This window comes from Carettochelys insculpta, chromosome 1 (assembly GCF_033958435.1).
Source record: "Carettochelys insculpta isolate YL-2023 chromosome 1, ASM3395843v1, whole genome shotgun sequence".
NCBI lineage: Eukaryota > Metazoa > Chordata > Testudines > Carettochelyidae > Carettochelys > Carettochelys insculpta.
The window spans coordinates 135,686,457-135,714,082 of NC_134137.1; the positions used below are offsets into that span (position 1 = coordinate 135,686,457).

Here is a 27,626-nt window from a genome sequence, read left to right on the forward strand (position 1 = left end):
ACTTTTATTGTTTTTGTTGTTATTTCTCCACAATGAACTTTCAGTAGAATCAATATTAATTCATAAAGCATTTCTCTTTCAAAGGCTCACTGGTAATGGCTCTGTCAATGTTTTTTTCTGACCAGGTCTACATATATCCTCATTTATGCACAGCTCTATACAATGTATTTACTTTCTAAATCTTGCTTCCCACTTCATTGTTCTAAAGCAGCATTGGCTTCATTTCCATACAATATTGCCAATTTCACACCAATATATTAATCCCTGGTGTAACTATATTACCTTAAATAGACTTATGCCAGAGATGAATCTCAGCCTAGATGTTTGACCACAATGCTTGCTTTCAAGAATCATCCACATTAAATGAAGTAGGAAGATGTATAAAATACAGTTTGGATGAATCAAGTAGATTTTCCTGAATCTGCTCTCTAATGAAATGCAATTACAGAGCAAACATATGATCTATTTTAGCTGAAGCTGGGACACACAAAATTAAAAAAAAAGAACAAAAAAAAACCCAACACCTAATATATATAATATGAACAGGAAGCTATTAATAAAATCTACTGCAGCTGAATATGCTAAAAGATTTATATTGAGCAAACAGGAGACTTTGTCAGTCATATCAACCCACCATTAAAAATGAATTATCCCATTTGTCTACCAGAATGTGTCTACTATATAGAGAGAAAATCTTAAGGATGTGGGCATAAACAGATGTAAAGAGTCTGATTATCCAACAGAGCCCCTATGCCCAGATTTCTGTGTTTACATGAACTTCTCCTGAAACTGAAAGGGCTGCCAGGAAATGCTTGCAGGATCAGAACTGAGTGTGACTCTGTAAATTGTCACTATAATATTCCTGGGGCCAGATTCTGTTTTTTCAGATCTTACCTCCAGGTGTTACACTGCAAATGTTCACGTCTCCCTAGAGAGCTGCTGGAAGCATTGTGTCTGAGGCAGGAATGATGACTTGTGGAGCATGGAGAGAGCACAGGCCCTGCCATACCCTTTGGAAAATTGTTGCATGTACTCAGCCATGCTTTGTCCCCAAGTGAAGAGGAGAAGGCCCTCACTCTTAATTTTTTTACCCACTTTGGAAGGCTAGTGCTATTGTTTTCATAAACTGACACAGTCCATGCGCTCCCTGAGAACAAGGACTGAGCTTATTCTCAGCTCTTAAAAGGTGTGCAGTGCGTGAGAAGGACTCCTTGGATGCAGGATGGGCGCTTGATTTAGCCACAGAGATGGGCCCAAACTAGAGCCCCATATCGAAAGACACCTGGTTTGTCAGGCCTTCTTTTTCGCTCTGCTGAATTTAGGGAGTCCCTACATTCTGGGAAAATTGTAATCTAGATCCAGATTGCATTGTCTTCTATGTTAGGCTAGGCAAACCTGATCATAACTATTTACCGCACTCAGATGATCCTTTAAACTCATCAGGATCCTCTGTTCCTTTTCCCAACACCATCTGCTCCCTTTGCAACACATAGTTTCACAAGATGACATACAAGTCTTCATTCATGAAAAATTTTAAACTCCCAAAAGAAACAGTGTCACTGGTTGGTGGTGGCAGGCAAATATTATGAGCAGAATTCAGGTAATCTCTTTCTTTCATGCTTGACAATTCACAAAGCTTTTCAGTAGCTTCCTTCTCATCTTCCTGGCCAGTTCTTTCCTCAATTATGCACTCATGTTCCACACATTCCATCTTTGTTTGGACCATGGCATTGTCCGTTTCATCAATCCATTCCTAGGAGAATGAAAAGTAGATGTCAGCACAGGCCTAATTTCATTTTAAAACAAACACAAGCAACACTGACCTTCATCATGACCCACAGAAATAGCAGGCAGCCAGGATATAAGACAAAAACAAACAAACAAACAAACACACTAAGAATGTACATGAAGAACAAGGAAAATATCAAGAAAATTACTTCTAAAAATGTTTGCAAAGTTGTGTTTAATTATTATATAGAACTTACAGTGACAGGTAACTTCAAAGCACACTAGATAAATGTTACCTTTCCTGCTACCCCATTTATGAGGGTTTTGCTAATCTTTAAATTGAATCCTAAATCAATCAAAATTCAAATTGATTTCAATGGGAGATTTACCTGATTAAGGATTAAGGATTTCAGAACTGGGCCCTTTATTATTGTTTTACTTTGCATTTTTAACTGTTACTTTTTTATCTTTTAAAACATACCTTGAATAAATACATTTTGACTAATGTAATGAGTAAAGCATTATTACTGTTTTTTATTTTCCTTATTATTGTAATGGCAGACAAGTAGCTATTAATCATCATACAGTGAATATTTGTAATTATTTTGCCAGGTTGCTTTCAGCTATGGCATAAGGTTCAAGGCAGATTCAAGGTATTCTGATAACAAATGCTCTTATGTAAACGGCATATATTTCTGCTTAATTGGAAGCAAATGTAAAGTTCATTCCTCCCTCAGGCTGTCTGAAGACCTGCTGTTTTACAGCAAGGTGAATGCTAAAAGATCAGAAGGTATATGGTACATCAGGCGAGCTGGGGCATAAAGGATAACTTTGTGAAGGCCAAAGACAGGTGGCCTCTTTGTGACAGAAGATCTGGAGGGAGGAACGTACAAAGATCTGGTGAGCTGTGATATTGACTTTTTGTGCTTACCAGGCCTTGGGGCAACTGACCCCTTTCCTCCCACACCCATCAGCAGCCCTGCAGGTAAGTAATAATGATAATTCTTCTGTAAGACCACGTGGTCAAATGGTAGAGTGAGAGTCTGCTTATGGATCAAAGAGTTCTTAAATGAAACTTCAGCAGAGACCCCAAAGGTCGCTTGCAGTTTTTAAAATTGCGTGCAGGGTAGGACCATTGCATCTGAATGAATGCATCCTCACCAAGGATATTTACCTGGAAGTTTCCATTATGGTCATTAAATAGATCAGAAAATATGTGCTTTGGGTCTGGTATGACAGGCATGACTGACTTCTGAAATCTGTAAATAAAAGAAAACAAAGTAAGCATTCAACAGCTCTAAACTCTGCCGGCTGGTAACAGGACTGAAGGAACTATCCGCTGGCTGGGAGTAACTTGAGCCCAGCATATCAGGCCATGTCCCCTTCCTTCTGGAGTGGTGGTGTAGGAGCCAGACATATGGGCTGTGTGTCTGCTATGGAGCTGAGGCTTGTTTCTACTTCTCTACTACTCATATTGGCAAAAACAGTGTATAGGAGAAAAAGTTCTGAGTCTGTGACTTCAGTAACATGGATCTCCAGTAATATAACTGTGGCTCAGCAGCTTAATATTTTTCAGAGAAATGAAAGCTAATTCTGTGGTTTAGGCAGTTGGCAGTTTTTGTGGGGCTGTAATGAGCAGACTGTAGTTCTAAACTGATGAGTACAGTCATGGAAACCGTAAATCATCCACTGGCAAACCATTGGCATTGTTTTGCATGTGCTGACTTTTTTCATCACAGCAACAGAAATTATGTCAAAATCACCAGTGGTTTAATCTTGTCCAGCAGGCAGTCAACAGCGAAACAAAGGAGAGAAAGTGAGTTTTTTAGTAATAGGAAAAACAGCTGGTTTTAAAGACTTAATATGGGCTCTGAATATAACTAAAGGAAGGAACTATCTGCTGGCTGGGAGTAACTTGAGCCCAGCATATCAGGCCATGTCCCCTTCCTTCTGGAGTGGTGGTGTAGGAGCCAGACATATGGGCTGTGTGCCTGCTATGGAGGTGAGGCTTGTTTCTACTTCTCTACTACTCATATTGGCAAAAACAGAGTGTATAGGAGACGTTCTGAACCTGTAACTTCAGTAACATGGATCTCCAATAATATAACTGTGGCTCAGCAACTTAGGATTTTTCAGAGAAATAAAAGCTAATTCTGAGTATAAACAATAGATAAAGTGGAACAGACAGCATTTTGCACTGAAAAACATGAATTCCCTCTGGAAAACTACCCCATCCTAGCTTGCATAGACTTTGTAGGATAGAAGAATCATATATGCACTATCACTATCACCCTATTTTTAGAGTCCTGCCTGGATACAAAAGTGGTATCCATGTCCATATCTTCATCTACAACAGTGATCAGTGGATGCAGATACCCATGGATAGAAACCAGATATCAGCACATTTGTAGGGTTCTAGATATAAGATTTGTACCCACATCCATATCTGCAAAAATTATCTGCAGAGAGCCACAACTACCTCTGCAGCTGTCAATACCTATGGATATAAAGTGGATATCTACAGATTTGCAGGGCTTTGCTTATTGTTTCTTAAAAATGAAAGGGAGAAAACTCTGAGGAAGTTCAAGGAAGGGAAATTTTAATGGGTTGCATACCTGGAAGCTTAAGTTAAAGCGTTGGCTCCAATTCCTCAGGAGCCACTAAAGCTGACTTCATTATCAGGTAAGTAATTGATTGCCAAATAGTCTGGTCTGAAAACCAGCCATAATATGGGAGTTAAAGGTAGCTCCTTCCTGGCTGACAGTGCTCAACACAGGATTGTACAGCTGGCAATCTGAGCAGTTTAAGAGGTGCTGAAAGGCCACAGACTGTAATTTCATAGTTGCTCTGGGAAAGACTTACGCTATGTCTCACTAGAGACCTTACAGTGGCAGAGCTGTATCTATGCACCTGTACTGTTGTAAGGTCTCCTGTGAAGCCTCTTTATTCAGATGGGAGAGAGTTGCCCTGTTGACATAACTAAACCACTCCAAACAAGCAGTGATAGTAGATATGCAGGCTGAGAGAGCATCCCCCTGCTCATATAGGGCTGTCTACACCCCCATGTCTGTCAGTGAAATTTAGCTGGGAGAGGCCATCTCCCTACTTTATTTTAGGTTATACTGATATTTGGAAAGAGGTGCTTTGTATTCTATTGACAGTGCCCAGGAGACCCATAAAAAGCTAACCTTCCATAATATGGCCCTTAGCTCTATTGTTATCTTTATTACTGCAGTGTGTATGAGCCTCAGTTATGGAGCCCATTGTACTAGGCCTTGTTCAAACACAAGACAAGCAGACAACATCCTTTCTTTCATGGAGCCTTCATGCCCAGAACCCCTTTCACAGTCCCACCTGCCATACTTCTACTTTAACAGCGGGAATCCAGGGAAGGGGGCAGTTGCCCCAGCATCTGGTAACTCAAAGTGGTCCAGGGCTCCTGGCCACTGCTGCTGTTACTGCAGCAGCAGTGATGGCTGCAGACCTGGACCCTTTAAATTCCAAGGTGTGTGTGTGAGGGCCGGGGGGTGGGGGGAGTGGGGCATGGCCACCGTGGTTAGATGCCGCAGCCCCACCCCTTCTATCCAAAGTCCCACACCATGGAGGGGTACAAAGCTGGCTCCCCCTACACACCTTTCCTGGTGACCCACAGAACCTGTTGGCCCCCCGATGGATGCTCTTATTTTAGTGTAAGAATGGCTTAATCTGGTTTACTTTTAACTGACTTCTAACTGATCTGAGCCAGAGCAAAATAAAAACTTCCCAACTGGGTTTTGTCGCAGTGCAACTAAATGCCTTTAGTTAAACCAGTGCAAATTTTTAAGCAGGTGAGACCATCAGGTATCTCTCTACTGCAATCAAGAGAGTGAGTGCAGCTCAAGTAGGCATAACCTTGCTCATTTTAATCTAGCTATGCAGCTAAAAGAGCAGCGAAGGCCTGGCAGTATAGACCATAGGATGGGCTGGCAATGCAAGTACACAGTCAGGATTCTAGAGGACTCTACAGCCTGTGCTCAAGCTCATGACACTGAGTCTACACTGCTATATTTAGCTACCTTGTTAGGTTAAAGTTAGCATGCCTACCTGAGCTGCAAATCACACCTTCAATTGCAATGTAGCTGTAGGCTGAGTTACTTTACAAGCACACTTCATCCAGGAGAATTTGAGTCAGAGACATATGTTTGACTAAAGGGAAAAGACAGAATGCTTTGCATTCCTCAAGTTGCATGCATTATTCATCAAAATACATGATCTCTTTGTCTTTACCACCGCCCCACACGTGTCCCTGCCCTACACCTGTCCCCTTATATTGTGCCTGTCTTAATTTGATTTGTTAATTCCCATGCACACTGGCAATGCTATAGAAATAAACTATCTTGAATATTCTCAAGTGTACCATCTTCAAACTTCAAATGATTCAAACTTCATAATAGTTATCACTCTGACAACTTGCACCCTTTTAATACCAAGGATTGTAGCTCACAAACTTGGCAGGAGCTATTTAAATTCTCTTTGGAATTGCAAGCCCAAAACAATGCTTGCAAGACAGAATGGTCCTAAAATAGATTTTCTGTTGCGCTCTCACAGCCTTTATGATTATGCTGTTTCCAGTGGGCACCTCAGTGCCACAATGTTCCAGGTTTTGGTTTCTCGCATTTCATTTGGAGTAGACTGGATGAGGCAGGAAGGCAAGGGAGGGAGCTGGTAACAATAATCTAGTGACAAGAGGTGCTATATTGAAATTATCTTCACAACTTACTAGGGAGCTGTGTCCCCTGCTTGCTACTTTCACCATTGCCTGCTCTTTTCTCAGGGGGCCAGAGATTCCAGCCTGACCTTCTAGCAGAGTGTGGAGCCACGGCCAGCCACAGTCATCCTGGTATCTCCTCCCCTGCCATGGTCCCTCTCCTTGCCTCCAGGGCCCCAGGCAACAGACTGACATGATGCCATCATTCTGTTGCCCAGGAGGGAATTTTTTTTCATATACAGAGAGAGACAAAAGAAAGACAAAAGCACATGCAGATATTTTGGGGTTTAGAGCCCATGTTTGTCATTCAAGCAGTAAGGTAGCTAAGGATTATTACACTAACACTATTTCCATCCAAGGGTCCCACAGTGATTCCCAAGGCAGCATTGATAGAATCTTCACAACATCACCGAGGGGTATGGAAGTCTTGTTAAACCATTTAACAGACACAGGAGACTGACATTCATTTGAGCTCCCCTATCTGATACCAGTGTGATGGGGTTCAGGGGTCCCCAAGCACTGCACTCTGTCTGCAGGCAGGAGTGACTCTCACTCAGCAGGTAGAACAGGAAGTTTATTAGGCGACAGAGGCACAGTTTCTCACAGAAGAGTCAGTGCAGCAATTAGAGACAGTCATTCCAACCCATCCTGGGGAGAGGAGCCCAAGGGATGCCCCTCTAGGGTGTAGCTTCCCCTCTCACCAAGCTGGCTGCCTTCTAGCTCCCTCTTCCCCCAGCTTCTCTCTGCCACCTTCGATTCAAACCCCTCTCGGCTCCTCCCGCCTCTTTGTTCAGGGCAGAGGTGTTACTTGCCAGCCTAAGTTACAGCCCCAGGGGTCATCCTTAGCCACTGGGAGCTGCTCTGCCTGTCTCACACACATCCAGCCTGAGTCTCACACATGCACTCCCCCCACTCCATTACATCCTCTTCTAGCAATGTTTGAAGCCCTCCCATTTAATCAGCCTACATACCTTTTCACCTTTTACCTGACACCTTTTTTTGATCATCCATTCCACCACTGCTTCCTCTAGCTTTCCCTTTGTCCTCTTTCGCAAGCCTCCCCTTTCATTTTATCATCCTTTCTCCTCTGTGATTCAGACTCTTTCCCTGACACTCCATTGCCCCTCCAAGTGTCACTGTTTGGGTAGGAAGAAATTCTCATCTTCTGTTCTTAGCTGCTGTATAGAAAGCATGTGTCTGTAACTGAAGAAGCTCCCAGCTTCTGTGGCTCTGAGGGATGGGATTTCTGATTACAGGTGGTCCAGAGATTTGCTCAATACAGGCATGCAGCAGGAAACTAAAGAGTGAAAGCCTGGGTCTGTGGTCTGCAGACTGCAGGCTGATGGTGTCAGAAGTTCTTCCATCGGCCAATGATTCTTTAGCATCATAAAGACTAACAGGTGAGCATTAGATTGGGGATTATATTTAATCATTCTTTGTTTTCCAGAATTCTCACAAGGAACACACAATCTCTGCCCTCAAGAATTTGCAATCTAAGATGATGAACAACAAGGGATAATAGGAGAGGGTTATAATCAAACTTTGCACATTTTTACATGTTTTGTAGTATCATGACACAAATATCAGTATGGACCAGTACATAAAACTTACCTTTGCCATTTGCACACAAAAATCAGAAGGAGGAATATTACTGGAAGGACGGCCAGCACAGAAATTAAAAGGATCACATGGCTTGCAAGAGGCTTTATATCATCTGCACATGAATCTAGGCACAATTGCAAAGAGAATAGTTTAAAATATCATGTTTCTATAAGTGTAAATTTACAAATATACCTATTGCTGATATTTGCTTTGAAACAGTACGAAGGAAGAAACAAAACAAACCCATTTAAGTCTGCAAAGGAAAACCACAGTTTCTCACTCTTGCCATGAAATACCATCTTGTCATGTTAGAAAGACAAGCTTGGTGAGGTAATATTGTTTATTGGATCAACTTCTGTGAGTGAGAGAGGCCATGACTATACTACAGACATTACAGCAGCAACACTGTATTGCTACTCTTTTTCCAGTGTAAAGTCTCCTGTGCCAAGGGGAAAGAGCTTTCCCGACAGCATAATTAAACCACCTGCAGTGAGGAGCATTAGCTATTACAGCAGGACAGTCTCTCCTACCCAGATAGGGCTGTCCACACTAGCACTTTTGCCAGTGAAACTTATGTCAGTCAGGGTGTGTTTCTTTCATGCTCCAGTTGACAAGCATTTTACAGACCAAAGGGGCAGTGTAAACAAAACCAGAGGCCAAGCTTGTGAGTTTACACAGAGTTTTTCTCCACGTCTGGAAAACTAAGGACATGACGACACTGCACAGATTTGTCAAAAGAAGTGATTGTTCCTCTTTATTCAGCTTTGGTGAGGCCACATCTGGAGTACTGTGTCCAGTTCTGGGCCCCCAGTTATAGGAAGGATGTGGATACACTGGAGAGGGTCCAGCAGAGGGTGACCAAAATAATTAGGGGACTGGAGCATATGACCTATGAAGAAGGGTTGAGGGAATTGGGACTGTTCAGTCTGCAGAAGAGAAGACTGAGGGGGGACTTGATAACAGCCTTCAACTTACTGAAGGGAGGCTGCAAAGAGGCTGGAGAGAGGCTGTTCACAGTGGTCACAGATGGCAGAACACAGAACAATGGTCTCAAGTTGATGTTGGAAAGGTCCAGGTTGAACATTAGGAAAAACTTTTTCACTAGGAGGCTGGTGAAGCATTGGAATGGGCTACCCAGGGAAGTAGTGGAGTCTCCATCCCTGGAGGTATTTAAGTCTGGCCTTGACAAAGCCCTGGCTGGGCTGATCTGATGGGTTTGGTCCTGCTTAGGGCAGGGGTCTGGACTCGATGGCTTTTTTAGGTCTCTTCCAGCTCTGTGATTCTATGATTCTAACATAGGACAACTTACATTCACTAACCATGGAGGTATACACGCTGCAATGCTCCACCCACTGATTTAACTCGCCTGTCACACCAATATAATAAAGCCACCTCCATGAGAGGTGTGGAACTTAGGAAGACGTAGTTAGTGACACCGTGTCAGAGTAAATGTTGCATTCCTCATGTTGCCCTAACTGGCCTCCAGAAAGTTTCCCACTAGGCTCATCATGATCACTCTGGTCACTGTTTAGAACTCCACTGCCCTGCAGCCAGGTACACAGGTGGGTACCTCCCCGCTACCCCAAGGTTAAAGCCCCAGGAATTTTGAACTTGGTCTTCCTGTTTGCACAGTGTAGAGACCTCACATCACAACTGCCCAGCCGAGTGGGTTGGATCCATGCAGCAAATGTGCTCCTGCCTGGAGTACAGGGACGGCAGTGGGTCTTCTGGCTCTGTGAGGAGAAGAGGCTGTGAAGCTGCTTCAGCCACAGGAACTTGCTCAGGACATGGAGCGGGGCAGGGATGGGTAAAAATCAGAGCTGTGGCAGACACCGCAGGAGGCCAGGGAGGCAAATAGTTGCCTCTATAAGTAGGGTGGTGGTGAATAGCCCCCTGCTGAGATTCTCTTACAGCCTTGTGTTTGTGAAGCACAGCACAATACTGAAGGGCAATGCAGAAGCAACAGGGGCCTGGCTTGCCAAATACCAGGAGAGTTGAAGAGTGGCTGGAAACCTAGTAGGATTCCCGTGGAATGACAGGATTGAGAAACCTGCATCATGTCAGGCTGCACCTGTCATCAGAAGGCATTACAAATGCTTCACAAAACATCCTGTGGCCAGTTGCACAGTGAGATAACTACCCATCGGGCACTGGTCTCTGTGTCAATGTGAAAGCTGCTTCTATGTGCACTCTGCTGACACTAGGAGCACAGTATGGGCATGCAACAGTAAGTGAATTACAACAGCAGCTGGACACTGACATAACTTAAGTGACTTGGTAGTGTAGACATAAGCTTGACTACACTTACGGGTAGATCAACATTCTGGAGATCAATCTCCCAGAAGTTCATTTTGTAGACCAAGTAGGGACTAACCATCGGCTGCTCTCACTTCTGTTGACCCCAGTATTCCATGAGGCCTAAAGGAGTAAGGGAAGTTGACAGGAGAATTTCTCCCACTGACTTCCTCCACCCCAACTGGGGGCATGGCAGTAAATCAAAATAAGTTACTTTGATGCCAGTTGTGTTATTCATGCAGCTAGAGGTGCATAACTTAGTTCAACTTTGCCCCCTAGTGGAAACCTGCCCACAGTCTCAGTGTCACTGCTAAATACATGGAAGAACAGATTGTTTAGTGTGAGTAACGTAACACATTTCAAGAGACAATTCAAAGTGAAGTGTCCAGTTAATACCCCTCCAGTCTTGGGAGGAAAGGAAGGGCTTAGAGAAAGCTGCTGGGGTCCAGGGAGGTTGCTATTGGGTAGCAGATTATTGTAATAAACTAAAAACATAGTGTCGCTATTTAGTCTGTGATTGTTAATGTCTAACAAAGTTATGAATGTAAGACTGTGATCAGAAATAGCCATGCATGTGATTAAAAGGAGGTCTTGAACATCATTTGTGAAGAGTCCATATCATGTGCAACAAACAGTACCTAATTAAACAATAAGGCAATAATTATGGGCAACAGTACATGGTTACACATTTTTACTTCCAAATGTCAAAATAATTGCCTAGTGTTTACGTGTAATCTGTGCCTTCTTTTTCTCAGCAACAAACAAGCAAATGAACCCCCAGACATTTCACATCTAAACCCAGAAATGGTTACAGAGAGGTCTAGCATATAATATAATGCATTTACAGACCTCCTGGAATTTTCTATTTTCTTTGAAGTTAAAAGTTTTTTATTGTGCCATCTCACAACTTTAACATGAGAAAATAGGGCTAGATTCACCAGGGGACTTGGGTGTTGTGATATTCAGTGTCACAACATCTAAGTTTTAGGTGCCTGGAAAAATCAAAGGAACACACCTTAATCTACAAAGCTTGAGTTAGGGGCCAGTTCCCTAGGCAAGGAATGGGAAGAAATATGTGCCTCAGACTTACTGACAAAAGACTAGGTGCAGAGCTGCCAAGAGGAGTGTGTAGTAAGGCCTGCCTTTTCTGCTACAGTCACAGAGAGGTAGATGTGTTGGTCTGTATCTTCACAAAACAACAAAAGCAGTCCTGTAGCACTTTAAAGACTAACAGAATAATTTATTGGGTGATGAGCTTTCATGGGGCAGACCCACTTCTTTACTTCTGCTAGCAATTCTCAGTTGTGAGTACTCTTTGGAGTCAGGTGCCGAAGGAACTTTTTGCAAAAAGCAGAGACTAGAGGAGCAATTCTCCATAAACGTTAGCCCAGTGATTAGAGTTTTCACGTGGGATGTGAGAATCACCTATAAAAGTCTCTTCTGCATCTCATGAAGAGAAGAAACTTGAACAAAGTTGTCTCACCACTCAGGTGAATGTCCTAACAGTCTGATGTGGGGCTCTTTTAATCTCTGTTGCTGAAGCTGATCTCACTGAGGTCACAAAGCGAGAGGATGAGAGAGCGCGCAACGACAAGAAAGACTTTATAGCCTGATGTTTAGCACATACTCCCAGAGTACAAGAGACCCAAACTCATCTGCCCTGGCAACAATGACTCTTCAAGGAATTACAATGGAAGAGCTTCAAAAGGATTTCCTGGCATGCACTCTAGAGGTGGCTGCATCTTGAGACCACCAAATGTTCAAGCTGGCACAGTAGCTGGTAAACCGCTTATTGATACTGTAAACAAAGCTTTGGTGACCAGTCAGATGGTCAGTTGTGTAGCTGCATTCCTAACTGAACATGCTTGGTAATCCATGGCTCTTCCAGCCTCATAATGCCTTTCTACCACTGAAACCAAATCAGCACTGATGGAAATGGCTGTTGGTTTCAGTTTCAAATATCCTCCTTTCCCATCTTTTCCTGGTGCTTATTTTGGAGCAGTGACGAGGTTTTATTGCCGTGCGACAGAATTGGTATAACCAGAGTTGTTCTGAGTCACAATTTCGTGACTAGCTTGTTGTAATGAAGAGTCTGAAACATAGCATCCTCCGTCTATGACACTTCCCACGTATTTGATAGGTTTGAGGAAAATTTCCCTTTCCATGTTAATGTCTTGAATTAATGGTTCACTTCATGGCAAAGCCCAGAATACTCAGTGAGGCTTTAGATTCAGTTGACCTGTTATTGACTAAATCCGTACTTTGAATTAGCCCGCTGCACCTCCTAGTAATCCTTCTCTCGGCCTTGCCTCCTCTGATTATATTTCAAGCTAAGAATAAGAAAGTAGCTAAGCATTTACCGAGTAAGCTGCCATTTCTCCAAATTGTTACTTCTTTCCATTCGCTGAAGTAACGGATTCTATTGCATTTGGGTGCAGATCTTTCCAATCTGACACGTAAGGAATAGCACTTTTCAGAATCAAACCCTTGCTCTTCAATTTTGCAACAGCTAGATTTTCTAGACTAGATAGGAAGATACATGATCATTAATTAGTGTTTTCAATGTATATTTTTCCTCAGTGTATTATACTATATCATTGTAATAACACAGTTAAGAGATAGACTGACACAAATAAAAAAAACCACCCTCAGTTTTTTAGGAGATCTGGATCTTGGCTGGATTTTCTTGGGTCATACCTATTTCTAGTTTTCAGCAACGTTACAGTTACATTAACATATAGTTCTATGCTACATTTATGCCTCAATAATCATTTATAGTGAAACAAACAGAATTAGCTTTGATTCACAAAGTGTACAAAAATTAGTTATGTGCCCTGGAAGAATTAATTCAATTAAATAAAATGTAACACTAGTATTTATGTTCTAGATAAATAAAATGCCTGTAACATTTTCTCTTCCCCATCCCCTGTTCTCTGTTGTTGGGTTTTTTCTCACACTTTTCATTTTCATTTCGTATGTATGTTTCCCCTTCTTGCTCACCTTCTTTATGTTTTACCTTTCCCTATATCTTCTTGTCACGTGCCTGTGCCGTGATGCATAAGTTCCTTAATCTTGGCCACTCACTGAAATGTTGATGTTCGGTATCCATTGGATAGCCAGGATCCAAGTACACATTAGGCTTTCCTTCACTGCTGTAAAAGATGTGTTTTTGCTGGTGGTAACTAACACTGGAAGACCAGGCACTTAGTTTACCATGAGATAAACTCACCAAGGCCAGTCCCTGGAGGTGATATATGACTATTTAGCTTGACAAATTAGCTTGACTTTATATTAAAGTGTTTGGCTTTCAGCGTATATTTATCTCACGATAGCATGTGTGATAGTTACTCCAAAGGGGAAAATGCCACTGTTTTTCAGTGAAGAGCAAGCCTTATTCTGTTGCCAGCCCATCAAGTGTATGTTAATGCAAAGGGGAGGGCCTGCAGAAAACTCCCCCCTTTATTTTCTGTGGAAGTGCCACTCCCATCTCTTTTCTGAGTTAAGTGAGAATTGCAAATTGTACCCACCTGCCATTCTTTGTCATATTTGCTTTTATACTGAAGTTCAAGCATCAAGCACCATGTTGGTGTCTTTGGTTTACTACATTGTATGGTAAGTGTATCTCCTTTCCAATCGAAGGTCACATTTTCAGGTGGATTGGGTTTTACTAAGGAAAAAATAGATATAAATAACACAATACTCTCTTAAAATGAGTCACTACATCTCAGTTCAAACCATTGTCCCCACCCTCAGACCCACCCGCAAACCATCCCGGAATTCTCTAGTCTGTCATGCCGTTCAGTTCCCCTGGAAGGTACAGCTCTCCACTTGGCCTGTTGTCTGTACATCAAAATGTAATTCAGACCCATGACATCATTCACATGTGCTGTTCTAAAGTGACACATTGTTTCCAGATGATCTGCTGTTGTGGGCACAGTATTTTGAGCTATTTGGTTATTTACCTCTTAGCAGTGGAAGTTGCATTTTCATAGGAGTTGGAGCATAACATGCTTTCCTGAAGTAAGTTAGTGCCCCTTTCTTTTGAACCACAGCACCCACAAAGAAATCTAAGGGCTTGTCTTCAGTATATGGTGGATCAATGCTGCAGTGCTTGATCCATTGGCAGTCGATTTATTTTGTCTGCTTAGACATGATAAATCAACCTCTGAGTGCTCACCTGTCAACTTCTGCACTCCACTAGGACAAGAAGAGTAGTGGAGTCAATGGGAGAGCAAGATCCACCAACCTTCCCACATGGAAGACACATTGGTAAGTACATCAACTTCAGCTAAGCAAATAGCATAGCTCAGATCAATGGGCCTTAGCCATAAGACTACTCTGCCTCCCAGGAAGCGGTCAGAATTTAGAAGACATGCTTAATGATGCTCTATAGCTGATTTATTTTACTCAGTATTTATTCCTACAATTCTGTAGATTTCTTTGCAATAATTATTGTATGTTGAATCCATAAGATACATCTACATACATACAACAAACAAAACTGTAAAAAAAATGGAAATACCTCTTCCTTATTCTTCCAATGTTTTCTTACTGTAACACACTGTCATTTTAGGAATGTGATATATTTATCCTTCCACTATGAAAATGGAAGTATGGTTTCAGTTCTTGCTACATGTATGTTTACATATTCTGCATAGACAACTATACTAAATGTTTCAAAATCCAAAAATGCTTGTATTTCTTACTGCTCAAATCCACATCTGGAGCTGAATTTTGGGGTCTTTATTTAAAGCGAGTAACCCCAGTAAAGACAATGAGACCACTGAAGTTATTGTAGAAGACACAGCTTTGGTATACCCAAAGAGAGAACGATAGGCTATCTTATCCATCCTGATAATATTTTATACATTGGACTAATTCGCCATCTTTCTTGATAATATTCTCCACGCTGCAATAGTTCTCTTTTCATCTCAGTCTAAATGCAAAAGAAGACCACTGAAGGCACTGGCATTACCAAGGAATTTGCTTATGTCAATGCATAGCCACTTACTATAGAAATTGGATTTTAGTGATTTGCTGAACAGCTCTTCACTTCCATTCTTATCCTTAAAAGAGATGTGAAGAGAGGTGCCCTCTGTCTTAAAGAGACAGCCAGAATTGTAACCTTGGTCAAGTATATAGTTGGGGCATTGCTTCCAAACTTTGGCTTGAAGAGCTGTGCCAAATCTATAAGTCAAAACAAAATAAAATTTGTTAACACGATCATTATGTTGTCTATTGAAATGAGTTAGTTGCTTTTTGTCACTTTCATTTATTAAAAAAAACTTCACCTAAAAGATATTTGCATGGAAGATTTATAGAGGTGCTTTTCAAATCAGAGAAGGGGAGGTCAGTATCCAACACCCATTGTCTTTCCAGTCATCTGTTCATTATAGTTTGAGATTATCTGATTTCTTTAATATTGTCCTTTCTAAGAAGGGAAGGGCTTGTTTTAACAACTGTGTCACTGCATCACATACTCACTGCTTGACAAGATATCCTATTTCATCACAATACTGCTGGAAATGCTGTCTCATATCTCCACTAAAAATGAGTAAGTCTCATACTGGCTGCCTTGTCATTGAGCCAAAGGAACTATCCATATTATATTTTCATTTGCAGCATCAACTGATTGCTACACAGCTCTCAAACAGCAGCAAAAGCTGCTAGTGCATGTGAAAAATGGCTCTGGCACACAGGTTGGCATCAGAAGAATGGGTTGTGGGTGTAACCATCTGCACGCAACTAAATATTCAGCAGATCTGCTGATTTGTCTGGAAAATATGTTGTGGTGTGGAGCAAAGATAAACAAGACTGCATGTTGATCTCAATCAAATATAATCTGCTCCTTTATTTGCAGGTACAGTTCACTTGTAACTGGGACTGAGTGAGTTATCTGATGGTATGTCTATGTTGCAATTAAAACACTGTGGGTGGCCCATGCCTGATTACTCAGCCTCAAAGGGCTTAGACTGTAGGGCTGTCAAACTGTGGTGTAGACAGGCCACCAGACCCCCATGAGCCCACGTTAGCTGACACAGGCCAACCAGACGTATTTAATGTCAGAGTAGACAAAAGTGAGCTGACAGCCTTGCTGCTGCCAAGAGGGGCAGGGCCTCAGGTGGAAAAGGCAGGGCCAGGACAGCCAGCCCTCAGTGCAGCCCAGACTGCGGTGCCCCCTCCCTGCCTTCAGCACTGTCCCTTTGCCTCTCCCATTGGCAAGTGTGTGTAGACGTACTCTCAGAATAACTAAGCAAAGCTGCTACCAAAGGGGAAGAAAATAGCCATTGCCAGTACTTACCTGTAAAAAAAAGTTACATTCCTATCAGGGATGTGGTCTTTAGCGTCCCACGTGATCTGCATCAGTTCATCGTTCAAATTAACTGTTGTGATTTTGAAGGTGTCTTTCAAACCTGTCTCGTTGGAATGACAAAGAAAACGATTTCAACCCTGAGAAATCAAAGACATGACCGCAGATTTGTGAAGAGCTCAGGAGTTCTGATTTAATTACTCCACATTCACAGCTGACAGGAGAAATGAGAGGTACCATGAAGACTTGCAAGGCAGACAAATAAACCTAGAGGACCTAGAGAGGTTAGAAATACGGATGGAAAAATAATACAATGGTATTGAGACTGGAAAAAGGCAAAATAAAGTCTCTGGAAAAATTAAATCTGAAACATTGTGAGAAAGCGTGCTGACTGAACTTCACCTAGGGACTGTTAGGCCTGATCTACGTTAAAAAGTTAGGCTGATCCAGCTGCATCATTCAAGATGTAAAACTCCACATCTCTGAGCAATATAGTCTAGCTGACATAAGCCCCAGTGCAGACAGTAATATATTGATAGAATTCTTCCACTGATATACCTACAGGCTCTCAGGGAGGTGGATTACCAAAGCCAATGAGAGAACCGCCCCCATCTGCGGAGGTCATGACCATGCTGAAGCACTACAGCAATGCAGCTACAGCACTGCAACTGTGCTTCTGTAGTATTTCACATGTAGACAAGCCCATAGTGTTCAATGGAGAGATGTGTCTTCGGTGTCATGTGGCAGCTCAATAGGATGCATACACAGCACAGGTTAATGTCAGCCCCTCGTTATTCAACTCTGGTAAGACCGCCCTGGAATATTTCATTTTGTTCTGTGCAGCTCACTACCAGAAAGATGTCAGCAGATGAGGAGGAATTGAAAATGATTATGTATTTAGGAAAGAACTGTGGACCTGATTTCTTCTCTCACACCAGTCATGAGCAGGTCCAGCTTCAGGGTCTTCAGTATATTTACTGCATATTTGGTAGCAGGCTGAGAGAAGTGTCAGAATTTTAATTTGGGCCATACTAAAATTCAGCTGTGAATAGCTCTGGAGGAAATCTAACCAACTTTCTGATATTTGCTTCAACCAAATAACATTTTACATATGTGCTTGAAGTGCAATCATCACAAAAGTCTATGTCTATACTTGCCCCCTTCTTCGATGGGAGCATGGTAATCAGGTCGATGGGAAGTTACTAACTGACAAAGTGTTATGATGCATATGCAATACTTCATTAGACAAATTCTCCCCTGTGGCTACTTTGAAATGTCAAACTTCAAAGTGCTGGCATGCCATGTAGCTGCAGGCACTTAGAAGTGCCCGGTCCACTTCAAAATACCTTTACTTCCCAAAAGTTTGACACTTCAAATTTGCCACGGGGGAGAATTTGCCTAAAGAAGTGATGCATATGCATTACAGCACTTCGTTAATAATCTCCCATCACCCCCATTACCGTGCCCCCTTTGAAGAAGAGGGCAAATGTAAACACAGCCAAAGAAGTACCGCCGCCTAGGCAGTATCACTTGTTTGATCATTTTAACCCTCTTCTTTGCAATTGGTTTGTTTAGTGTCCCAGATTTGGTTCAGCAGATAAGAAGAAATTTTACGGTTTCTCCTGATAGCACGGGCAAGTTCTCTCTACCTCTTTATAACCAGATCTCCCCAAAACTACTTACTGTCCTCACATCCTCTGTCCTCCCCACTCCTCCTGGACCACATTCTCATATATTGAGTCGTACTTGAAACTTTCAGCAGGATAATTGCAATCCATATGATGCTTGGAGAGTAAGGTAATACTCAGTGAAAGTAAAGGTATCACGATCTGTCCGTAAGGCCAAACATCCTATGAATAGTTAAATTTGTAGGGTGCTTTTACTTATTCTTCTATCACATCTTTTGGTTCAAACAAAGCTCCCATATTGTTTAATTTTAAAATATTGAAATATTGTGCATACAAAACACTATGCATCTTGAAATCCATTTATATGCAATAACTCATTAGTCTTCATAGCAGCTTAAAACAAATAGAAATCATTAACTTTCATGTGTTAGAATAATCAAAAGCAAATACTGAATGCTTGCATTGCATGCCTCTTTAATCACACTTTCAAGCCAAAGGCAAATTCAATGCTCATGTAGTTTTCCAACATCAGAATGCGCTGAGTTTATAGGTAAACTTAGCTGGCAGGAAAGACGTTTTCCTATCTTCATGGAGCATTTGTAGGTAGGGTCAAAATAATTCTGGAATACCTTGAAGCCTCTGCTGTTTGCTGGATACGTGTCTTTCTAAAGAGGAATTACTTCTTTAATGTCTTTCAGCCAGTTGTTGCTGTGACATAAGTTTTTAGTTAAATAATAATTATTTTAAAATATATTACGTATAAGTTCACATCTAGGGTTTTTTTTCCAAGCTTAATGGAACTTTTATAAGGGAAGATATTCGGTAAGGACCTTATCCAGAGTATATTGAGGTCGGTAGAAAGCCTTTTATTGACTTCAATGGGCGTTGGCTTAGGCTATTACTTATCATAATATTTAGGAATAAATATCCATGTAGTCATTCACTTTAATTCTTCATCAACAGTGCTGTTTATTATCAAATCTCAGAGCTCTATTAACATATATATATATATGTGTGTGTGTGTGTGTGTGTGTGCATATATATATGTATATATATACATATATATGTTTCTTCTTCATTATTATTAATATTATTTATTATTATTATATTAACCTGTATCTTTAAAAGGTCTATAAATCTTTCCCACCTAAATTTCAAATTTTCTGTTGAATCTAGTCCCTCTCTGTCCTTTCATATGTTCAATTTACACATTGTACAACTTCTCAGCCAAGGGTAAAAATCAAACAAAATAATACATGTATGTTTGCAGGGGAAAAAAGGTTGATTATGAATTTTCTGTAAGAAAGACATTAGAAGACTATGAATTTTAACTCTTACTCAGTTCCAAGTGGTAAAATTCCAGTACTTAGTGTCTTAGAGAGACAAGATGAGAAGAGTAATATTTTTTTTGAACAACTGTTGGTAAAAGAGACAAAATTTTGAGCTGCACAAAGCTCCTGGGACCAACACACTTAAAACAATACACCATTAGCCCTTCTGACTAATTCTCCAGACTGCAATGGCATATGCACTTTCTAACCCACCTTCCATATACCACACCATACGAACACATTTCTTAGATCCAGGCAGGGAACCTCTGGCCTGCAGGCTGGAGGCAGTTCACCAGAGTTAGCTGCTGGTAAGCCACCAACAACTGGTTCTGTGCATCCACATGCACAACTGCTTGCATGTCCCAGTTCCCATAGTTTGCAATTCTTTGCCAATGGGAGCTGTGGGAAGCAATGGTCAGACCCACGCCTCTTCCCGTCACCCCCATTGGCTGGGAATACCAAACAACAGACACTGGGAGCTGCAAGTGGCCTTGCCTGTGGACAGTCAATTAAACAAAGCACCTGAGTGCATACCAGGGAGTAACCTTGGCCAACAGCATCTGGCTGGTGTGCCAAGGTTCCCTAGCCCTGTCCTAGATTGACATGAAAGCTGTAGGAAACATTGCAAATAACACTGGATGACATTGGAACTCTGAGACATAACATACCAACCAGTAACTGAGAGGTGAAAGGTTCTGTAATCCCATTATAAATCCCTTGAACCAACCCATTCTCAAGGTCAAATCCCTGACTGAGGTTCCGCCTTTGCTTTCCATGTGCAAAAGGAAACCTAAATGGCAAATTCCCCCGATAAACTCCCCAAACCCATAGAAATCACTTATCAGGGATTCTGCTCTGTTCCAGAACTGCAGGCTCTGACTGGGCAAAACAGGAAAGTCCCCTAGTTTCCTCTAGATTCCCTCTCCAAAGAAAATAAAGGCTGATGGAAAACTAAGAGTCAGACTGTCTATTTTGGAATGAACAATCAATTTACCCACCCTCACACAATCCTCATAAGCCCAAGGTACAGTTCCAGGTTCCAGGACTGCTTCCTTCTGACCTCTCAGAGAGGATGGAAAGAGATGGGGAGAAGGTGGGGCCATGGGTTCTCATCCTCCATGGGGAGGAAAAAAAAAAAAGTAGACCTGGCTGGTCACAAAGGAGGGAATAAATTGCATAACACAAAGAATATCTCCTGGTTCTTCTCCAGTAGGAGGACAGCTCAGTACTATCCATTAGCTGTGCCTTAAAGTTTCAGTCTAACTTTGGATAAATACCTCATGTTTTGGCTTTATATGTTTTTTTTCTTTGCCCTTAAAATGTAATTTGTTTCCAAGCCTACAAAGACTTACATGTATACTTCACTTTATATTTAGTCCTCTTGGCTTCAATTGCAAGTGTGAATTTTGTGCAGCTAATCATGCACAGGAATCTTTGCATAATCAGAGCTTTAACTGTAGGCAAACTGCATATTATGGATTAGAATGCTGGGATTTTAACAGCTGTATATGACATGTAGCAAACACTGTTATTGTTACGTACACCTTGCAAAGACATCACCAATAAACGGAGAATAACTAAGAGAGAGAGAGAGAGAGAGAAGTTGTGATAAATTATCTGGTACAGGTAGGAGCCATCTGATGTACTCTAGTTTCTCAGAGTTTTATAAAAGTAATTGATAACATAACTTGTTAAAGCTTTTTGGTTAATGTATTAAATTACATAGGCTTCAAATACTTTTAAATGCATTTGAAATAATTTTATTATTAAACTATATCAATCTGTTGAGTAAATGAATTTCAGCCTCTTCATTTTTTTAGTTTGTTTTATTTCACATTTTTCTCAGCCCTCTCCAATACCATAAGCGTTCCAAAGTAGGGGACAAGCGCCAGATCCTCAAACTCCCACTGACATAAATGAGAATAAACACCTTTGAGGATCTGGACCCATGGTATCCTTAGGTATCGGGACAGTACTGTGTGCATGCAGCTGTACAAATAATAATATAGATAAAGAAAATTTTATTTTATTATATAATATTTTAAAACATTGAGTCAGATCTGCATCCAGTAATTCCATCGCTTACCTGAATGGTGACAATTTCCTCTTATGGAATGGCTGAACTATTCACACAGTCAGCCAATCCGGTGTCTCATTTCATAATAATGGTCTCCCTCTTTTGCCCACTGCTACACAGTTACACAAGAGCAGGGAGGTCACATGGCAACCCATAGTGACAGGGAAAAAGCAGGTTCATTAATTAATTATTATTTTCATTCTTTATTGTTTTGTCATGGCTGGAAGCCAAGACCTCATTATGCAAAGTTCTGTACAACCATACTGCAAAGAGACAGTCCTGTCCCAAAGCACTGTTCTGCAAGCCAGCGTACCTAGACAGGAATGCCATGAGGAGCTGCTGTGCTGCCTGAAGGGGCATAGCAAGGTCAAACTCTTCCAGCTCTGGGAAGAGCTCTATTGTTTTTCTTGGAGGGCAAATTCTTGATGGAACACCACTTGAATTGATGGTGTGCCCGCACGTGGCCCTCAAAGGCCGGGCCTTCTTGGCAGAGTTGAGCACTGAATACACCAAAGTACGTAGAATTATAAATACAAGAAATGCATATGCTCTGCACCTGTGGTAAATGATCTGACAGAAAAAAATTAGCAGAGAAAGTGACTGCTAGTTGAGGCCATCACCCTGATGGGTGAACCCTGTACAATTATGTAAGCAGCAGCACTGAGAACCACAAGTTACATTTATCTTTAACATTGAACCAAAAGTAACATTCTAAGCAGCACAAATGTAACAAAACAAACAAAAACCACATATCTACAAAGATAAGAAGGTGGAACACAAATGTTCTGGAACACTTGCAACTTCACCAAAACAACAAAACAGGACAAAAAAAAAGGAAAAGAAAAAAGAAAAACCACTTTTGATTTCCTCACACTGATTACAAGGTAATAAGCAACCGCACTTAGCATTTCCACTCAGACTAGCTCCTGGACTGCTGTATTGAACCAGCCTGAGAATGAAAGCCTGCAGCTGATCCTGCAGCCTCTATGCACACAGAGCATTACTTATCCATGACACCAATCTCATCTAAGTCAGTTGAACCACTTATAGGAAACAGTGTTGCTCAGCGTAAGCACTGAAAAACATGAAACAAGCTCCCATGACTCACAGTAAAAAGGTAAATGGATCCCTGTCTTTAAAAAAGTGAGTGAGCGAGAGGGAGAGAAAGATAGTGCACGTGCCTGGTGAGATGTGTTCATCATACATGCTTCGTTGTGGGTGGAAGTGGCACTGCTCTGGGAGGCAAGAACATTGCAGTAGCTAGGCACTACTAGGCTGATCTTCCACATCCTAACTTCTGCAATCAGTTAGGCTTGCACAAACTGGATCTAACATATGTGAATAGTATATTGTGCCAATCACTTTGTAAATTACTTACACCACCTAAGTAACAAGGGAACATCAGTTCTTGTATCACTGTGTTGTTATCGGTGATATGTTTCATACATACAGTAAAATATAGAACAGATTTGTAGAAAATGCCAAACTCTTGGGATAATCTTAAAGCATGATTTTGCCCATAAAATTCAGAAATGACATACAGTACCTTAGTGTTAACAAGAATGAAGATTAAATTATACCTATATGCGCTGGGAAGGTTTTGGGTTTGGGTTTTTTTGTTTTGAGGGGGGTTTTATTGGATGGATTTTTGAGTCAATTTGTTAATTTCTTAGCATGAGTAATAATGATCCTATGCAATAAAAATCAAGTCTTGTACGCAGATATTCGGATATTCTAATGTCCAAGATACCAAATATCCCAACTGTTACTGTGAATTAATAATAGGTAAGGTTTTTCCCCTGGAAAATGTATAAGTAAGCCTATAATTTTTCAATATCCACAGTAGAATGGATAGCTGTATATTTTCCCATATTGTTTATTATGACAGATTTTCAGTTGTGAAGTCTTACTTCAATCTTTGGTTCTTAATATACATTTCTGGCCAGAAGATTTCAGCTCTGTTTTTGTACATGATCCCTGCCAGCATAATTCAGAATTTTGGCAGTATGTACCACTCCTCAGAGTTCTGGGAGATCCTTCCCTTATCCTTTCATGAAAGTCAACTGGAAGAAACAATTTTAAACATTTATGTTATATCCATATACATTTGTAAAGAAACAGGGGTCAAATTCATGCCTTGTGTAACTCCTCTGAAGTCATTGTACTGCCATACAGGTTGACCCTCTCTCATCTGGCACTCGTGGAACCTGACCAATGCAGGAAGAGAGAATTTGCTGGGCCGCAGGAGGTCAATATTGTCTAGCACATTACCAACACAGTCCACTGCTTACTACGCTCTTAGAAGATGTTTAGAGGTAAATTACAGCTAAATAACAGCACAGAACACCGAGAGCCAGGACAGGTGACTGTACACAAACTTTATGGGACCACAAGAAACTTGGCCACTCCCCATGATAAGTGGTCATCCAGCTAACTAAAATCATGGCAGATCATAGATGCTGCTGGAAAAGAGAGTTCTGGACTAGAGGAGTTCAATCAGTACTAGTGATGAAGCATACCATACATAGCCAATAAAATATGAAGCAAATAAAGCATCCAAATGAATAATGTGAATCTGTACGTCAGGTTCTAAAATTAATATCTGGAGAGTTCAACTTACTTTGTGCAAATGGTTGAGAAGCCACCAGGTTGCCCAAGATAAAGATTGCTGCATAGACTTGAAGGACTAGCCCCATACTTGCAAATATTTATTAGTTTATGATCAGATTACCACAGGAAGACTTGATAGCATTTCTTCATGAGTAATCTTAACCCCTGGAGTTCACCACTTTATATCAGAAACTGGAAGGAGCTAGAGGAAATGACAACAGGAAATAGAAAATTACTTTTCATGCAGATGCAATTATATGAATGAAAATATTACTACAAGACAGCACGGCTTCAAATGTCTGCTGTGTTATTCCCGTGATGTAATACCACTGTTAGGCCGAAGAAAAACATTGGGAAATACCAAAATATGGGATTTTTTACGTGACAACAACTTGTTTTTCCCTTTTCACACATAGCACTTTCCAATTATATGTAAGTACACACACATATACATTTTATTGAGAAGGGGCTAATTTAAGTAACATATTCCTAACAGTCCTCTCATACATTTGTGTGTATGGAGAGAGGACTATTAGGGCATTTTTTTTCTTAAATTAGCCTGTTCCCAACACAACATTTTGCGTAATAGCAGTAAATGAGTAATTGAATTAGGGTTACCATATCTGAACTTTCAAAAAAGAAGACGACCCTGAGAGAGAGTGTATCTGTGTCAGTATCTACCAACTCACATTGTATTAATGTACTACAGTATATATACATTATAGGATGTAGTACAATAATACAGCATGAGCTGGTAGATTCTGATGCAGATACACTCCCTCTCAGGGGTGTATTTTTTTTTTGAAAGTTGAAATATGGTAACCCGAAACTGAATAATAATAATAATAATAATAATAATAATAATAATAATAACAATAATGCTTACTAATATAAGGCTTAATCATGCTATTCACCTCTGGTCTGCTCTGGGGGAGAGGTATTTTTAACCCTGCAGCAGCTTTAGGACACCATGCCCAATGACACACTCCATTAACCTTCTCCCTTCCTGATGCTGTTCCAGCAGCAGGGGGAGAGCAGGCCTCCTGCCTAAGCGAAGTGAGAATAGAACGGAAGAGGAGCTGCTGCTGCAGCCCCCAGAAGGATGCAGCATGTTGTCTCCTCAGCTAAGTGCTCCCCCAGTTGCAGTAGAAAGACCTTGAGGTGATTTTTTTTCCTTATCACATTTTTTTACTGGCTAAATTTCTGTTGGACTGCGGTTGTAGGAAAGAGGGCTGGGGCTACTGATATGCCAGACCCCGGGAGCATGGCGGGGTAGGGGAGGACACAAGGGAAAAAAGTCTTTAGGCTGCCCTCAGTACCCCATAAAGACATACTCCTGGAAAGGATGTATTTTAATTCAAAGCCACTGAGTTGTAAGCTGAGCTTTAGGCAAGGAGTCCATTTATAGTGCCCTTTTCTTCAGTCAGGAGCTTCCAGTTACTTCAGAAACCAATTGCTATATTAAAACATTGGGGACTGTATCCAAAGCCCCACTTAAAGTCAACCAACAGACTCTCACTGACTTCAGCGGGTTCTCAGACAAACCCAGAGGAAGATACCTTCTTGAGTATTGCTGGACAACAAACCGACTATGTAAAACAGAGTGACTCCACAAAGGTGGGGCAAGAACCAGCGGGGAAAGCATTAACCACTGTATTAGGTAGCTTGGTAATTACCTGTTAAAAACAATTTTTCATAGATAAAGGATCTTCAGTCCACAACCTAACACACAAGCTATGAGCCATGAGATCTATTCTGTAGCTATAGCATAGCCACATGTGAGCCATGAGGTCTGTTCTGTAGCTATAGCATAGCCACCTGTGAGCCAGGGAGGAGCTCAGGTTTAGGGCAGGTTTTCTCACCCTCCTGCTCTTTGTTCCCTTTGCCACTGAGTTCATGCCACAGCCTGTGTAGTTTGGACCCTCCTCTCCAGCCTCACATCCCAAATACCTGTCTCTGTGTTAGCATAAAGAAAAGGATCTAGACTGCTCTGGCTCTGGCACAACCTTCTTTGAGCCCAAAGGGAGCGAAAGACCAGAGCAAATTAATCATTTTATAGACAGGGATTCTGAACAAGTCTGGACTGGGCAAGAGTGTGAGATGCCAGTTGACAGCTGTTAAAGAATCACCCAGAAAGTAAAAACTGTGCCTTTTGTCCTAGAACTTGAGCTGGTGTTCGTTAACACAATGGACAGGGTCCCTTTGAATTCAATGAGCTTTGACGTTGGCAGAGTAAGCAACTCCTGGCCTACTGCCAGCAGTTTTCTCCTCCACCCAGGATTAGCTACTTGCAGAATAGCTCACCTACCTCATCCTGCAGCATCTGAAGTTGCTCTCACCAGCTTCCTTCCTCTCTCTTTTATTCCCCTGCCTCATCTTCAGTTTGAAAAGGGCCTTTTTCAGCAGAGTAAACTGTCAGACAATTTCTTTATTTCTCTTTTACTAGGAACCTAAATAAACAAGAGTCAGTGTAGAACAACTTCTTCTTCTTCTCCTTCTTCTTCATTTGGTTTTCTTGAATTGCTACTCATTCCTTGGAACATCTGATGGGAATACAAGTGGAAAGTTCACATTCATAGCTCCTATCTGCAATGCAGAGTGCTGTATTTTTATTACCAACACAGCACTTTCAGGCTGTGTCTACACTAGGAACTTACTTTAAAGTTAGCGCTACTTCGAATTAGCCAGCAGAGAATCCACACACATTTTTTTTTCCCCTTACTTCGAAGTTAACTTCAAAGTACAGGCCCAGCTTCGAAGTCCTTACTCCATTCCCAGGAACGGAGTAGTGCCCTACTTCGAAGTTTAACTTCAAAGTAGGGTGTGTGTAGAGTCTCAGTTTCGAAGCTGCTTACTTCAAAGTTGTACTTCAAAGTAAGCAACTCAGAAATTAGTTATGTAGTGTAGACACAGCCTCAGTATTCTTTGTGCTGCACAAATCAGGGGGAGAAACATTAGTAAAGAATAGTAAGGTCTGATGCTCAGCTGCTGTAAATCACTTTATTTCAGTTGAAGATAGTAGAGTCAATTTGCCAAAGTCTGAAAGCTTAGGGCATAATAAAATTGTTGGTCTTTAAGCTGCCACTGGACTCCTTGCTGTTTCAGCTGAAACAGAGCAACATGGCTACCTCTGTATTCTGTGAGTCACATGTCCTGAGGTCTCTAGGGTGCTATAGTGCACAACCCCTCATCATGGGGCAGAGTGGGAGTTCTAGGTGGCATCAACACAATGCCTCCAGACGCTCCTGATCTGGAGAGTCCAATCATCACGTACAAAAGCACAGTGAACCTAGTGCAG

At 41.4% G+C, this 27,626-nt stretch overlaps 1 protein-coding gene across 1 annotated transcript; it reads right to left on the minus strand.

Annotated features, from left to right (window-relative positions):
• Nucleotides 1-24,414, minus strand: CRLF2 (cytokine receptor like factor 2). The gene is made up of 8 exons (XM_074983308.1): nt 24,339-24,414; nt 16,674-16,785; nt 15,384-15,559; nt 13,900-14,039; nt 12,733-12,895; nt 8,087-8,201; nt 2,903-2,987; nt 1-1,753 (listed from the first exon to the last, which is right to left on the minus strand). Exons 1-8 carry the CDS (start codon nt 24,412-24,414, stop codon nt 1,496-1,498), a joined length of 1,125 nt encoding a protein of 374 aa, XP_074839409.1. The 3' UTR covers nt 1-1,495.
• Nucleotides 24,415-27,626: the final 3,212 nt, after the last annotated feature.